The sequence below is a fragment of the Oryzias melastigma genome, linkage group LG17 (genome assembly GCF_002922805.2).
Source record: "Oryzias melastigma strain HK-1 linkage group LG17, ASM292280v2, whole genome shotgun sequence".
NCBI lineage: Eukaryota > Metazoa > Chordata > Actinopteri > Beloniformes > Adrianichthyidae > Oryzias > Oryzias melastigma.
In genome coordinates this window covers 10,906,911-10,923,902 of record NC_050528.1, presented here as the reverse complement: position 1 = coordinate 10,923,902, position 16,992 = coordinate 10,906,911, and the positions used below count along the sequence as shown (strand labels likewise).

The 16,992-nt window shown below is 35.1% G+C and overlaps 1 protein-coding gene across 2 annotated transcripts in view; it reads right to left on the bottom strand.

Moving 5' to 3' along the window:
• The window catches only part of LOC112147554 (ephrin type-B receptor 1-B), a 211,823-nt gene that overhangs the window by 65,465 nt on the left and 129,366 nt on the right, over nucleotides 1–16,992 (bottom strand). For both annotated transcript variants that reach the window (XM_024274054.2, XM_024274055.2), the window contains exon 5: nucleotides 6,544–6,879. In XM_024274054.2, coding sequence (XP_024129822.1) covers nucleotides 6,544–6,879 — 336 coding nt within the window. The remainder of the gene's footprint in view (nucleotides 1–6,543; nucleotides 6,880–16,992) is intronic.

Sequence of the window (16,992 nt, the reverse complement as noted above, 5' to 3'; positions counted from 1 at the left end):
CAAGCCAGCCATGACTACACAGTAATGGGTCCCTCTCAAACATCTCACACAGGGATCAGTTCAGCATCATGGATTTCTCTCAGGGACCCGTGGCTTGAATAATTTTGAAAATCACATTATTCATGGAGGATTTTGAATGCAGCCTCACTTTCTGCTCAAGCTTAGGAAGAAAAAGGAACTATTCAGTCTTTCAGTAAAAGCATTGAAACACATTGACATGTGTATAGTGTCAACATTGATATTAAATGATGGCAACTCAAAACAGAAATATTGAAAATGACTTTTTTAGCAGTTAATCCCCACCTCTATATACAAGGATGTATATCTGATGGTAATGGAGATAAAATAAAGTATCTTATAAAACTCTGAGAAGACAAGATCTCATGAAACAGAGGTAAAGAGACCAATACTTGGAAAATTATAAATTGAAAAAACATGATGGGTCAAAATGATACAAACGAACATTTGTATTCTACCACACTGTATGGTTGCATGTTTTTGCAAAATTTAAAGTGTTTCCACAAATTAGACTGTAATAATCATTGTTTGCTACCATCACATGTGTGTTGTCCGCTATTATGGCACTTCTAATGGTGTTTTCCAAGATCGCTTATTGATTTATGTAGTTTTGAAGCAACTTTTTAATTGTATAGTTACATTTTAATCGATTCTGTCTAAGACAGATGAAACTGGTTGATCGTAGGAACATAAATCGATTTATTGATTCATTGTCACACCCTTAATGAAAATAATTTTAGAAAAACCAAAAAATCAAAGAAAACAAAAAAGCGTATGTCATATTTTTCTTAAAACTTAAAAAATGGGAAAGGAGAGTAAATTGAGTTCAAATAAATTATAAAACAAAAAGACTTGTCAACTTGCTCCATTGAAGTTAATTTATTGTTGCACCTATAATACTTCTTTGTTCTTATTTTTTCATTTACAAAAAAATCTACTTACCTAAAAAATGTGTTTTAAAAGGAAGCAAGGGTATGCAACATTAATGTTACTTTATGACTCTATTTACTATATTATTGAGTTTTTATTTTCTAATTTATCAAATTTATTAAAAGATCAGTTTGTTAGTGTGTACTCCTTGCTTTGTGCAGCCTTTCCCCTATGAACTTTATTTTTGTGTGGTTAAATTCTTTGTTTTGTTGTCATTCTAAAAGAATGAACTACCCTATGACCCCGACTGCCACGTGTTCATGGAGAGATCACATTCATCCAATAAATTGAGTTATTTTTTTTTACACTGTAAAAAGTGAAAAATAGAATCAATTCACACAAGATCTGTAATTGTTACATTTAAAAATATTGCTTTTTAGCACATTAATTTTTTAAGTTAAGTAAACCATCAACTCAAAATTTTAATTTTAAGTAAACCGATACTTTTACATGTAAAACAAATTCAGAACGTTTGTTATTTGGTCCAAAATTTCACTTTTTTTAGTAGAAAGGGGCAGAAAGGACACCTTAGGATGGCTTTGCAAAAGTTGCATGACTGCGTAGCTGCAGTGATCAGATGCAAATTGAAAATTGTTTTAAGGGTCCAGGGCCCCTAAACATCTCGTGCTCCCAGGGAACTTCCCATTTATCTAATTGGCCTTGCTCTGTGGAAACATTCGCCTTACATCTCGTGTGAGCTTGGAGCTCACAGGATGCAGATGTTTTTGAGTCATGTGGTTGTTTGGAAATCTCTTCAATGCTTTGGATTCATCCTGAATGCAAACCACCAGACTGGACTTACAGGCTGATGATAGCTATGTATGCATTTCTGCTGGAATAGCTCTCTACACACCAGCCAAAGTGGAGGAGGACTGTTTGTAGATATACTTGGCATTCCGTGGTCTGACGGATCGCTGGCTTGTAATCTAGGTCAAGACGGCTGTGCCAAAAAGCTTATAGAAGTATTGTTTATTAGCTTGAAAAAGAGACCGGCTTCATCATCCGTCTGACTAGCCCATTTGTGTTCTAGTGGCATTTACCATTTTATTAAACTCTCGTAGTAAGGAATTCTTTAAAAAAATGAGATAAATGGATAGTTTTTCTTTGGTTAACAAAGATATATGCGGCTAAATCTAGGCCAGGTGGGAACGGCCGCCTCGGAGGGTGCAGCGCATAACCTTTGTACGTCTGTATCTTTGAGCCAGTGTGTCTCTTCTTGAGAGCAAGAGGCCATGAATGAACTCCTAAATCACAGTATTGATCAGTCTTTCCTCGCAGACACGCGATAGGATGGAAGGCAGTTAAATGGCCTCTTTGGTGGTTCACACAGAGTCCCTTTGACACCATCTCTCCTCTATTATAGTGCATGCTTCTCTTCCTTTTCGTTATCCGTCTTTGATTTGATTTTTCTCCGCCTTGCACCTTGATATAGTTTCTTTATAGAAAAGTGTGGTTTTAACCTAATTGTTTTAACTCTGTTTTTGAGATATCAATAGGGCCATAACATGAAAAAACAACTTTTTGAGCTTTTAGGTGTATTATACTGTTTATTCCTATAAAGAACCCTAAAGTGGTATTTTGATCCATTTCTGAGTAATCCTCGAAAACCTGCGCTCTTTGCACCAGCCCCTCCAATACCCATGAAAACGAGCGGGTTCTCACGTACTGATGTCACAGATTGAGGACCGCCCCTTTCAGGAAGAGTCTGCTCTGCCAGCTCCACCCCCAGTCTAACACCAACATCCTATTTCTCCCTGGAGCTAGTGGTGATCAGCAAAAAACTTTTTATTTTAGATGCAGAATATCTTCCAATTGTGTCCTGTCTTCAATAAATTCTAGCTCAAACAGATGTTCATTACTTTAGACGTGGGGCTCCTTTAAGAACTGGTCTCAAGTCCTTCAAGATTTGCTGTGAACTAGTGTAGCGATGGTCAGAATCAAGTTGTTTTACGTCCGGGTAGGAAAAATCTCACAAAAATTATTAATATTTAATAAATAATTCATTTTTCAGTGTTCCAAAAGTAATATATGGCATAATATATGGATATAGTTTACTCCGAAAAGCTTAAGAAAATCATGGTATGGCCTCTTTAAAGATAAAGACACATACAATACCAATACCAATCAAAATGTATGATTACGATCTCTGAAAAACCTTTAAAGTGAGAATTTTGAATAAAATGATATGCTATATTTATGTTTATAGTTTGTAATAATTATTCTAATATATAATATGCTCATAATTTCTTCAACAAACTTTTTTTTCTAAAAAAAAAAGTATTTTAAATCCCATTACATTTTAGTTTGATGACTTAAAACAAAAAATCAAGATTTTTCTTTACAAGTTCTTCATGATAATAAGATCAAGATATTCTATGTCTGAATTCCTTCAATATATAGTGCATTCGCCATTTTGTAGCGCTATCTGAATCTACAATTCCAAAATCAAGTGACCAAGAAATTTGCAAAAATTAAGTATGCGATGATACTAATTTACACATTAGTGAATATAGACCACAATGCTTTGTGTTTGAATAATTTTTGCGAGAATAAAAAAGTTTAAATGTAATTTTCCACCAAACCATCCACATTTTCATCATCAGAACATAGTGGAGTCATAAATAGATGTTGTAAAATGTTTGTATTGTTTAGATTTTCACTTTGCAAAATCTGCGACATTATATCTATCGTTTAAAAAAAAAAAAGTTGTGAGTATGATATCGGAATTGCTTTTAAATTCCAGGGTGCTAGATAGTCCTGCACCTTATTTTTTAGTAGTTAGTTATTAGGGTTATTAGTTATTCTCTGTTTTTCTTTAATTTATGTAGAATCCAAACAATATCAAGAGTAAGTTTGCTTCAAAATCACTTTCATACGCTTTATGCTAATACCGCAATTTTTCTGAACTTGGAAATCTCTTGGCTTTTGATTTTTGCTTTTTACTGCATATGTATCATCAAATACTGCTGTATCCTTGTACACTGACACTGCTCTTCTTCTGAAAGGGCTTGTCAAGACTCAGAAAGCTGCAATTACCTGGCAACAAAAGGACCGTATCAGGCTGGACATTGGCCTGGCAGATTATTGCAGAACATCTCATTACTGCAGCCGAGTTCAGCAATAAGCCTGAGCAATACCTTTTTTTTTTTTTTTACATCTCTTTGTCAAGTGTACTATTAGCCTGTCAAGTAGTCTGTACTTTAATAAGCAGACCCATTTACCCCCTCATTTTCCCCACCTGCACTATCACAGAATGTCGGTTTTGTAAGAAAAATAAATCAAAAGAGAGGGACAGAGAAAAATATTCATGAACTTTCTTTTTTTTTTTTTTTTTAACATACCCCTCTTTTTTTTACCAGACAAAAGCAAGTCCAGTTGGGGACCACATTACTCTGAGAGGGGATTTAATCAAAAGTGGTATGCCCTCCACCAGCCAGACTAAACTTCATTTCAGAATGTGCTCCTGCACAAAAGAGATTGGGATGAAGCAATTACCATTTCGTTTAGTCTTTAAGATAAATGAAGAGTTCATTCTTTCGTAAAAGTCAAAGAGGCCCAAGATAGAATATGTTTTACGTTTGGGGTGCACTGAAGGGGAATTGAGCTTAAGGATACGAAATGGATCACAAATGTAACAGAATGTTTCAAAAAAGGGTCAGCAGCCACAAACTTTACCAGTCAAAGCCTCCATACCCCCCAAAAAATAAAAAAATTGTGTCGCTCTATAGGTTTTCAGTCATGTGACAAAATACTAATATTACAGTTTCTTAATTATTATTGATTCCAAAAAAAAAAAAAAAAAACATTAAGAGCATTTAAATAGCTCAATCGGTCCATACATGTCTTGTGTTAAGAACATTTTTGAGTTTTGTCGTTTCCATTGTTTCAGTTGAGAAACCGACATATAAAACATGATGTCACACATGCAGGAGAACATGTTACCGGGGCTCTAGTTAGCTGAACTGGCTAAGTATGACTTCCAATAAAAAGAGGCTGAAAGTCATTGTTGCAGCTGTTCAAATACTGACTTTAACAGGCCATCCTTATCGCTCTGTGCTTCTACAGACAGAAAAAGACCACTTGTGCTCAATCAAGTCTTCTGTAGAAAAAAAAATGTAATGTAATTTTCTATTCCAAAGAAGCAATTTGTAAGCTTTGCAGTAAAAAGACTGCATTGCTGGAATGTTCAGAGACACTGACAGAACCTAGAGCACGTTCACATAAATGTTTAGATCACCCTGTGTGTGTCTCAGAATCTAAAAGATGCTTTCAATTCACATTAAACTAGTGATCACCTTGTTAATTTACTTAAGTTGTTCTATTAATATTTCAATTTTAGGAATGTAAGAATCAGATATGCTGAAATACATGTAGTATGTACATTTGTACAATATATTTTGGTATGTGTGAGCATGGTAACTTCTCTTTAGTGTGCACTGGTTAAATGTTTGCAAAGGCATTTATGAGTGTGTTTGTGCAGAGATTTCTATGTTTTTGGTGTATTTTTACTTAAAATCCTTTTTTTTTTTTTGTTTTGGTTTATCCATACAACATAAATAATCTAATGCATTACGCATATTTGTTTTTATTTTTCTTTCACAGTAGTCTTTTGTTTCTGTCATTTTTTTTTTCTCCTTTTCAACTTTTTTTTATTTTATATTTGTTCCAGTTACTTTTATCTCCCCTAGTTTCTGGAGCAAAAAAGAAATACAGAAGGGGTTCAGATTATTGTACATGTTAAGTGTCTGAGGGGAAGAATGAGTAATACAGCTTGCAAAAATAAAGAATATCCCCCCCAAAAATTCTAAAATTGTATCACTTTGATCAGCCGCTTGAAGAAGGAAAAAAGGGGAAAATATCTAGATTGGGAAAAACAATATAACTTTCTTTTAAATACATTTTTCATTCATTTTTCAGCCAAGGAGGCCCAAAGTGCTGAACACAAAAAACAAAATATATTATGATCACAAAAACAATTTAAAACATAAAATCATATTTAAACAGAAATTAAAATAAACATAATAAAAAGCAGCAAGGCAGATACTATAGAATGATAGTGGAGGAACAGTTCAGCTTTAAAACTCTCCAAAAGTGTGACGTCTCTCATAGCTGGTGGCAACTGATTCCACAGTTTAGGAGCCAGAACTGCAAAGGCTTCAGAGAACCAGACACAAACACAGATCTGCAGAACGCAAAGACTATAAAATTAGCATCAAAGTCAAAACTGTTGAGTTTTCAACCTAAATTAAAATTAGTTGTTGATAGCATGCCTGATTATTTGTTCTGTAGTTCATTAAACCCAAGATATTGGAGTCTAAAATACACTTTGAGTGAGGCAGATTAAAAAAATACTTACATATCCCTTAAAAATAAAGTATCACTTTGCAGTTATTTGAATTTATCAATATTGAAACTGAAGTGTTTACTGGGATTAAAAGAAAAGTTAAAAGTAGCTTAAAAAATTGGCAAACATTTTGACATTTTTAACTAATAAAATATTAATAAAAAGATACTTCATAAATAGGAACAGTGTTATTTGCATTATGACTGCAGTGGAAACAGATTAGGATGGTTGCACCCGGTGAAAGTACTAACCTGCCTGGTTGGTGGTGATGTCTATGGTAACATGCTGCGCTGGATACGGACTCTTATTGCTGACACCATTGACAGCCTGTATTTCAAAGCTGTACAGAGTGTGTGCCAATAGATTACTGATGAAGACTCTGGTCTCTGTCAAACCCAGCTGTCGAGGAACAAAATCCACGTTGTCATCGCAGTGGGAACAGGACCGCCTGTCAGCCCGGCACTTCTTACACACTATGTTGTAGACGACATCGTCCCGACCACCAGTCTCTCTGGGTGCATGCCACTCCAGGATGACTGAGGTCTCATTCACAATGGAGATCACATTTCTTGGGCTGGAGGGAACACCTGCACACACAGAAGTGATGTAGCGTTACAACATCTTGTTAGTCAAGACAGCACACTGGATATGATCATTTTACGAGAAGGAAAATAGTCTCACATCCAAAACGTTTCTCATCTAATTGTGAGCAAAATGAAATGCTAAATTACTCCTTCTCAGAAATATCTCATCAATATTTACTCTTTGAGCTGCACTCTTTTCCTGGAGAGCTTTTATTTAATGATTCCTTTAAATTCCCTAAATTCTTTACAAGACTATCCTTTCCTTTTTCACTGCTGCTCAGTTGAATGATTTCAAAGAGTGGCTCTGGTACAAATTTATACCCAACTAAGCCTGACCTTTATCATTAAAAGTAAAGTTAAAGTAACCCATTTCCAGATCCGCAACTACTTGAAAAACTAATCCGGTCAATTCCTTAGAGGAATTTCCTATCTTTTCTCACACACCATTCTTCTCTTTTTCTTCTCATTTTTTTTCCACTAAGTAGAATATATATCATAATAATTGTATATGGATTTCTAAGCGTTTTATAATGCATCAATTCCATTTCACATTTCTCTGGTATTAGGTCAGAGAGTTACTTCATGGAGCGCACACAATCAATCATTGTTGCTGCAAAGCGATGTGAAGTGGACTTGGCGAGCTTTGACAAAGCAGCGGAGAGCTCCAGGGTGAGGGATCTCCGCGGTTACAGCTGGAACCTTGTTTCAGGCGCCTCGGCAGCCGAGAGGTCACTGACAGGAAGGGCTTAACATCCATAGTGTGATTATTATGGTCTGTCTGAGAGGACAGATCCTGCTTCAGATGGAGGTCAAACGGCACATCAGTCAGTGCAAAGATGCTACCATGTGGAGGGAAAGTTGGAGGAGAAACTTTTAGCTAGCTCCTTTTGTGGAATGCAATTCATTCCCAGTCAGAATGCATCTTTTCCATCATCCATCATAAACATGCTGTTTCCTTAACTACATATTGTTTGTTTTATTTCATACTTGCTTGAATCAATGTATGAAAACAGAACAAAAATCCCACTTTTCTCAGAAGGGATTGTAATACACATGCAACTAGATATTTAGCATTACCTGTGATAATGCTAGTGTGAATGCTGTAAGCTGAATGTGGCCACTGAAGGTGGCTGAAGCTCATAGATAAAAATGTTGAAACTGAAAGCTAAAAACACTGAAACTGAAAGCTTGCAAAAAAAATATTAGCTAAACTCCAAATTGCCCAAAAGAATTTAAAAAAGTAATTTTGACAAAACAACTGGCATAAAGCTAAAACATTAGCTACATTTCAAATTTGCCTCAGTAACTTAAACAATTTTAGTTTTGACAAAACAGCTAACATAAAGCTACAATATTAGTTAAACTCTGAATTGCCCAAAATAATTAAAAAAAAGTAATTTTGACAAAACAGCTAACATAAAGCTACAATATTAGCTGAACTCCAAATTTGCCTGAATAACTTAAAAACAATTTAATCTTGGCAAACACAACTGACATAGTGGTAAAATATTAGCTACACTGCAAATTAGCCTAATGGGAGTAAAAACAGTCTAATTTTGACGAAACAGCTAGCAGAATGCTAAAATATTAGCTAAACTCCAAATTTGATTAAAGAATTAAAAAAAAAAAAGTTCAAGTTTTGAAAAAACAGATAGAATAGTGCCAAAATATTAGCTAAACTCCAAATTGCCCTAAAGAATTAAAAAAAGTAATTTTGACAAAACAACTAGCATAAAGATAAAATGTTAGCTAAACTCCAAATTTCCCTACAGAATTTTTTAAAAAGTTCAGTTTTGAAAAAAAAAAAAGACAGAATAGTGCTAAAATGTTAATTAAACTCCAAATTAGACTAAAGAACTGAAAAACAGTCTAATTTTGACAAAATACTTAGCATAAAGCTAAAATATTAGCTAAACTCCAAATTAGCCCCCAAGAAACTGGAAACATGTCTAAATTAGTCAAAAACAGAAACAAAAATCCAGTTGTTGCTGAATAATTTAAACTTGATGCAGTTTGTGTTCACAAGGTTCAAAATGTATGAAGGATTTGAGCAATTTCCCATTCATTTCTAATGGGGCGTATTTTGCTCAATACTTCAAAAACTGCAAAGTTTATGAACGAGCTCAACGTTTTGATACCAAGATTACTTTAATCACTAAAAGTGTGATTTAATTTTTATGGTATAAACAAGGTAGAGAAAGGAGCAGGAGAATCACTACAGCTATTCCTTACAAACACATCACAGTTTAAAGCCAACACCAGAAATCAGATAGAACTGCAACTTAATGCCTGATTTGCAGATTTTTATTAAACCGTTGGCTGTTTTGATTTACCACGGAATTTAGTTTCTTGAGTCCATAACTTAAAGGAATCGAATCATTTTAGCTTTACTAAATCTGATTTGGTTGCATTTTGATACATTTTGATACATTAAGTGTTTCTAATTGCATTAGCTTTTTTTTAATTATTAATTTTGAAAGACTGCTAAAGGCAAGTTTCCATGACAAAAGCAAACCAAGACAATATATATATATAAAAAATAAACTTTAAGTATATAACAGTAACATATGAGATACTACCTAGGCTTAGAAAACAGGAATAAAGCAGCCTGTCAAAATATATTCTTTCAAACACATTGCACTAATGTGACAGTCACAGTAGCACATTACAGTGGCAGCTCACTGAAGTGACAAGAATGTGAAAACTAAATATATTTGATCACAAAGCACATATTTCTTTAAAACCAATGAATATTTATAGAAAAACAGTCTTTATAATAGATTTTAGGACTGTTGTTGGATTTCATTTAACCAATCCCTTTATCCCTCTGTCCTCTTTTTTTATGAAAGGTCTTTTCAAAGCAAACATGGGGCTTTTTCTGTACTTTTTTAGGAATGCTTTTGCACTTTGCCTTTCAACCTGCTCCCTTTCTGCTTTGTTTGCTCTGCTATCCGTCTATCCGTTCTTGACCTCTGCTTTTCAGTAAAGCTTAAGTGTTGGAGTTTATCTGGCTGTTCGAGTTCTCCTTCATGTCGTTCTGCCACAGCTACAGAAGATCACAACCTAGCTGTTTTTTTTTTTTTTTTTTTTTTACTCAGCAGGTAATAAGAAATGGGTGACCCATAGCTCGCAATAAAATCGAAGACATGTTTGCTCATTTCTTCACTTTTTTTTTTTTTTTTTTAACCACTGCTTCTTCTGTTTTGAATCCCTGTGTGTAATACTGATCACAGCCAGTCGAGCTGGGAGAAAGATAGGGAAGTTGTGTTGGTTACAAACAGATGGAGAATACATATTTGCCATATAATTTGTGAGAATAAAATGGCCTGTCAAAAGAAAATAGATTTTTGCTTCAATATTTATTCACGTCTTTTTGTTTTGGCTAACAAATTTGAAGCTTTAAAATAGTCAGAGTCACTTCTATTTAGTCATTTCAAAGTATTTTTGAAAATATAACAATAAAAAATGAAAGACAAAAAACTCCATATTGATTTCTGCACTATTTGTGGGTCATCACATCACTTTGTTCAAAAACAATGACAGGAGAAAAGTGAAACAAAGGAAATGAAAAGTATCTCAAGGAGAATGGAAAAAGGTAAAGTTATATATTCAGTCTAAAGTTTTGACATGTTTTGATGAAGCTGCAAAGTACAGACGATATTTGACAGTGAACAAGGTCACTAAAGAAGGTAAAGTAACTGATACAACTTTTTGAAAAGTGATGTAGTCTGGAATGTAGAAAACCACACATTTAATTTGGGTTTTTTCTAGTTCATATATATAAAAAAAAGAGCAAAAAGGCAGTACTCTTTTAAATAAACAAACGGCAAAAAAGTATTTGTCAGTAACTAATTCTGCAAGTTGTCCCACTTTAAAAAAACAAGTTTGGTCTGTAATTGTAAACTACAAAAATTTTTTAAAAATCTAATTGTATTATTTAAAAAAATTTGGCTACTAACAAAGCTTTCCTCAATACTTTATATATAATAGCTTCCATTTCAGACGCTTAATCATTCAAAAATAGTCTGGGATCCTAAAACAAAACCCAAAGGAATTTTAGGTGGCCATTTAAATATAAGAAGCATAATCCCAAAAATAGAGCAAATAAAACACCTTTTAGTCCATTCAAATATAGATTATCTCTGTCTCTCAGAGACTTGGCTGCATGGAAACACCCCCTCTGCAGCACTTGCCATCCCTGGCTATAAATTGTTTAGGAAAGACAGAGTTGGTGCAAAGGGTGGTGGAGTCATGATATACATAAAAAACAACATTCAGTGTCAAGAAATACATTGGCTCAGTGATTATAAACTTGAATGTGTGGGCCTAAATGTAATATTGTCACCACAAATGTCATTTACAGTCATTGTGATTTATCGTCCCCCCTCATCGGATATTACATTTTATGAAAACTTTGAAAAACTACTCAAGGATTGTAATTTAAGCAAGGAACTGGTCATCTTGGGAGATTTCAATATCAACTGGGAAGTTACCTCTGACAGGAAAAATCTTAAGAGAGTAACAGATAAATTTGATCTTGTCCAGATGGTCAAAGGGCCGACAAGAGTTACTACAACAAGCAATACACAAATAGATCTAATATTTACAAATCGACCTGAAAGGATAATTAAATCATTTAATATGTTAGGGGGTCTCTCTGACCATAACTTGATTCTTGTGGCCAGAAAACTTTCAAGGAAGAGATTTAAATTTTCTGTCAAAGACTATGAGTTGATTGGAATCCCAAAATGCAGACAGGAGGAATTTAAACAGGTTCTTCAGCAAATTAATTGGGATCAGATCTTGCAAAAAACGGATTGTGAAAGGGACAGCAAAACCTTTATAGACACTATTGAAAGAACAATTAAAAACTTTAGTGCAAAACTCAATCTTAAACAAAACAAAAACATTTTACCTTGGATGAACTCAGATATACTGAAATTAATGAAAGAAAGGGATTCTGCACTGAAAAATGCAATCAAAAATAAATCAAGAAGTGCCAGAAATCTATTTATAACATTAAGGAATAAAGTAGTTAATAACATAAGGAAGGCCAAAGCTGATTTTTTCTTATCTATAATTGAAAAAGCAAAAGGGGATTCTAAAAAAATTTGGAGCCAAATGAAAAAACTAGTAGGGCAGGACACCAAGAGCAAAACGTGTTTGGAAGTAAAGATAAATGGGATAATTATAAATGAAGGATGCATTATTGCAGATGCATTCAATAATTTTTTCATTGAATCTGTCTCCACTATTTCTCAGTGTTTTGTGTCCAATAACCTAAGTGCTTGGCCAATAAATGAATTAGAGCCCATATTCAGCTTAAACAGTGTTACAGAATCCGAGGTCTCCCAAACAATAAGAGCTCTTAAAACTACAAAAACCAAAGATGTATTTGGCATTGATGCTTTTATGTTGAAGGAACTCTGTCCCATTCTACAAACTCCACTAACCAACATTCTAAATCTTTCTATATCTGAGGCAATATTTCCAAGTAGGTGGAAAAGATCAGCTGTCATCCCAATATATAAAAACGGAGATGTTCTGTCCCTTTCTAATTACCGACCAATAAGTATTGTACCAATAGTGTCTAAAGTTGCTGAGAAACTTGTCGCTCAACAAATCATAACGCATCTTAACAACACTCCATTTTCACTTCATCCCATGCAGTTTGGATTCAGAGCTCGGCACTCAACGGAGACAGCCAATTGTTTTTTCATAGAAAACATCAAGCATTCATTGGATAAAGGGGGTGTAGTTGGTGCTGTATTTCTAGATTTAAAGAATGCTTTTGACACGATAAATCATGAACTACTGCTGACCAAACTAACTAAATTCAACTTTTCATCTCATGCAATAAAATGGATAGACTCCTATCTGTCTAATAGAGTACAGTCAGTCAGGTTGAATGAGTATCTCTCCCCTCCTCTCCGTTTGTGTACTGGTGTTCCACAAGGATCCATTCTAGGCCCTCTGTTTTTTTCCCTTTATATAAATGATCTGCCTTCAGTTTGTTCGAATGTCTCTATTCAAATGTATGCTGACGATACAGTAATTTATACACATGGTGAAAACATGACTCAAGTCGCTGAGAAACTCACAAAATCAATGTCTGATATCACGCATTGGTTAAATCAGTCGAGTTTAAAACTAAACGTTAATAAAACAGTTGCAATGTTTTTTTCTAAATCCATTATCAAAACACCAGAAGCGGACATTTTTGTGGCTGGAAACAAAATTAAAGTTGTGTCTGAATTTAAGTACCTTGGGATCCTGATTGATTCTAACCTCAAGTTTGAATCACAAATCAAAAGAGTATGTAATCAGGTGAAGTATAATTTATCAAATTTCCGGTTCATTAGACCACAGTTATCATTACAGGCTGCTAGGATGTTCATGAATGCTATGATCTTTTCCCATATGACATATTGCATCACAACCTGGTCACAGGCAAACGAATCAACTCTGAAACCGTTAGAATCCCTTTATAAACAAACAGTCAAAGTTTTGGACAAGAAACAATTAAGAACTCACCATTGCCCTGTTTTACAGAAACACAAACTCTTAACCTGGAAGAATTTCATCAAGTATTCAAACCTTTGTCTGTTATATAAAATAATACATGGTTTGTCATCTCCTCCACTTAGTCAGTTTGTAACTGTTCGATCCAGCTCACATCGAGTCACACGAGGGTCAGCCCGAGGAGACTGTATCGTCCCTCTGCGGAAAAGTGTCTTTAGCCAAAAAACATTCACAGTCACAGCGGCACAAGAATGGAACTCTGTCCCTCAGAACATCAGAGAACTGGGCTCACTTTTATTGTTCAAAAAACATCTTAAGAACTGGCTAGTGACACATCAGATATGTCAGCATATATAATATTTTAATACCCAGAATATTCTTAGGACTCTTTAATGTCTGCATGTTCCTTGTTTTTAAATGATTTCAATGTACGTTTTTACATTTGATTATTCTACAGGCCATTTTACAATCAATTGTTATGATTCATTTTATTGCGTCCACTCATTTTTATCAATTTTTACTTTTTTTATTTATCTTATTGTGTGTGCTTACTTAACTTTTTAAAAAATGTTATGTTTTTACTGTGCTTTTACTGTACTTGTATTACATTTTGTTTTTAACTTTGTTCTTATAGGGAGACGATTTTTACCATCAGTCCAGGGACAGCAGATGAAAAATAGCTTCTAAGCTAACTCTGGCGCATTGGCAGGAATGCTTTTTAATGTGCAATGTCCCTGTCAAATAAATGAATAAATAAATAAATAAATTTAGGTCCAGTCATCCATGCAGATTTTCTCAGGAGCTGTGATGTTTTGGGTTGTTGCAAGGCAACACTGACTTTCAACTTCCTCCGCAGATCCTCTTATTAAATTGAAGTGGATAAAACTATTGTCATGCTGGAAGCTCCAGCCCATTGACATATATAGATATGGTCAAAGTGTTTGTGACGTCACCCATGGAAAATGCTCTACCTCCAGTTCCAACAAAATGAGATCAATTCAGTCGCCATTTTTCCACATTTTTAACTCCAAACGCCACAAGCAACATTTATACCAAAGACTTCCGTTTTAGTCACATGATATCCTCCCGTGGACATGCGTTGGCTTGAACAGGGGGGTGTGTCGTGCTAGTAAGGGTGCACAGACAGGTGCTTTTTATACAGATTACCATTTCAAACAGGTGACATAATTTTATGGGATTTTATGACATCATTTTATGGACTAATTTGGCACTGTATACTGTATGTTTCTCTTATGTGTTTTGTGAACCCCTTTAATCTTTTCAATTAAGATTTTTAAAATTATTAAATTAGATGCTCTTTTTGTGTTAATCCTACTTGTCAGGATGAATGACATTTTGTCTCATCACTTTTCCTTTCCACAGTATTCCTTACGTCATCCTTTCTCCTCTCTGGGCCAATTAGCAGCAGTTTCCCTGCTTGAGTCCCTGCAGTTGCTTCCTAGCTTGAAGTCATCATTTTTGATTTACACTGAGCAAAGCCCAAAGGCCCAGCATCCTGAAACAGCATTTCTTACCCTACAACTATTGCATGAGGATGCTCCTTTTTTCTTTACTTTTTAAAACTGAAATAGAAGGTACCCAGGTGTGCTAACAGAAAAAGAGAACAGCTGGACATGGACAACAAAAAAGCTATGGCTCTTTAAGTGCTTGTTACGCTGCATAGCTTGACTTAGAGTGGTGTGCTTCACACTGCAAGGTGAAAATGTGATGTTCCCTTCACGTGGTGTAGACAGGTGACAGCACTGAGATGCAGGGATGTGAGAATGGAGAGGCAAAAAGCTGCTTTAAATGCATTCCGAAAGTTGGAATATGCAGTTCTCTGAAGGATGACTCTGGTGTGGGGGGGTTGGGATTAGGAATACGGCACAAGGACCCCTGCTGACAAGGCCAGGGATTGTGCAATCCATCAGCAAGCTAATCAGACTGATCTGGAGCATACAAAGACCTGAGCTTCTGACACTGGCGGGAAGCACTTAAGATACAGCTTCTGCTGCTACAGACTGGTCTGATTTAAGCTACTCTGCCAGTGCTCTTATCAGGGCCGACAGCATTAAGGAGATTTCTACTAGGATGATCTCACTGGCCCCCCTACTGAGCTTTAGGGCAGCAAGATACTCGAGCGTAGCTGCGACGGTATGTTTCAACTTTTAGAAGAAGATTTCAAAATGCTGCAAGAGGAGAACTGTGACAGCAGGGATTAAAGTACTGATGGCTTTAATGTTAGGGAGATAAAGATGGAAGTTAAAAAACTATTGCTAGAGAGTACAAGTTACTTACTTTTTTTTTCTTTAGTAGCATATTATTTTTCCAATCCGAGTATTACAATTATACACCAAAATACTAAGTTTGGCCTTTTTTTAAGAAAAAAAAAACAATCAGCAGATGACATGAACAGAACTGGGAAAAGAACATGGTAACAGTAGCAGACTGTATAGACCATAGGGATTTGTTCAAGATAATCAGCAGGGGACTTGTGTGGAAGATGCTCCGGGCCATTAAGACCTCCAGGTAGAGGAAAAAATGTGCCAAATAACTAGAGAATCTAGCATACCTAGAGAATTGAAAAAAAAAAAATAAAAATAACAGCGAGTAGAGGAACAGCCTGTTTTGTGGACTGCTTCTCTAAAGTTGGGAATATATTTTAGAGAGATGGGCCTTTCTCTGAAATTTATATTTTTTTCAAAATTAATTATCTAACTAAAGAGATTCAGCAAATCAATTGTTTGGTATAAAAACTGACCTATTAGAAAAGCAGGTTTAGAACATAGCCTTCATGCAGTAGGTTAAAGAAAAAAAAACTTTTATTCTTCCTGTGTGAGGAATTCTGGAGAACAAGTTTGAGGGGTTCAACAGTATTCTATATCTGCATAACTGAGTTTCTGCAGAGGCAGCAGGATGGAAAAGAAAATGGCTTTAACACCAAGTTGCAATAAGGATGATGCTGTGAGAGGCCTTTTTGGATCACAAGTTGATAACGGCAGGACAGTGTGGAAGCTGCACAGCATCTGCCTGAGTAATTAGGACTTTAGGGGATGATTGCAGAGTTGAAACAGTACAAGACAGAGAGAGAATGTAGAAAAGAACAAAAAAGATGTAACGGAGAGAGGAGAAAAGACAATGATGGGCACAGCACCGATAGTGTCAATGATGGAATCCAAAACATTTTAGTTTCTTAACCAGACTAAAAAAAAAAAAAAGGATCATAAACGACAGCCCTGTGTGCCAGTAGGACGTGCATGTCTTCCTTTAACCCTATAAATCCATTTGTATCATATTTGACATGTATTTCTAAGACCCCTGTCTCAATAGCATGCTCAAAACTTTCCTTAAAAAGCCACTTGTATATGTCTTAGTCCATGTTTCCTGTCCTTTAGTTCATCATCCTTCCACTAGGGGCAGTAGAATGGCTTTTCTTGCTCATTTCAAAATGGCTGCCTCCATGAAATCTCAGAAATACTTTAGGCGGGAAAAAGATTTTCAAACCTTTCTGGTGAGAATAACTCATCGATTGTTATTTATATTTTTTATGACTACTAGCTGTATTGTGAGAATGTGACATTTGCTGATAATTAT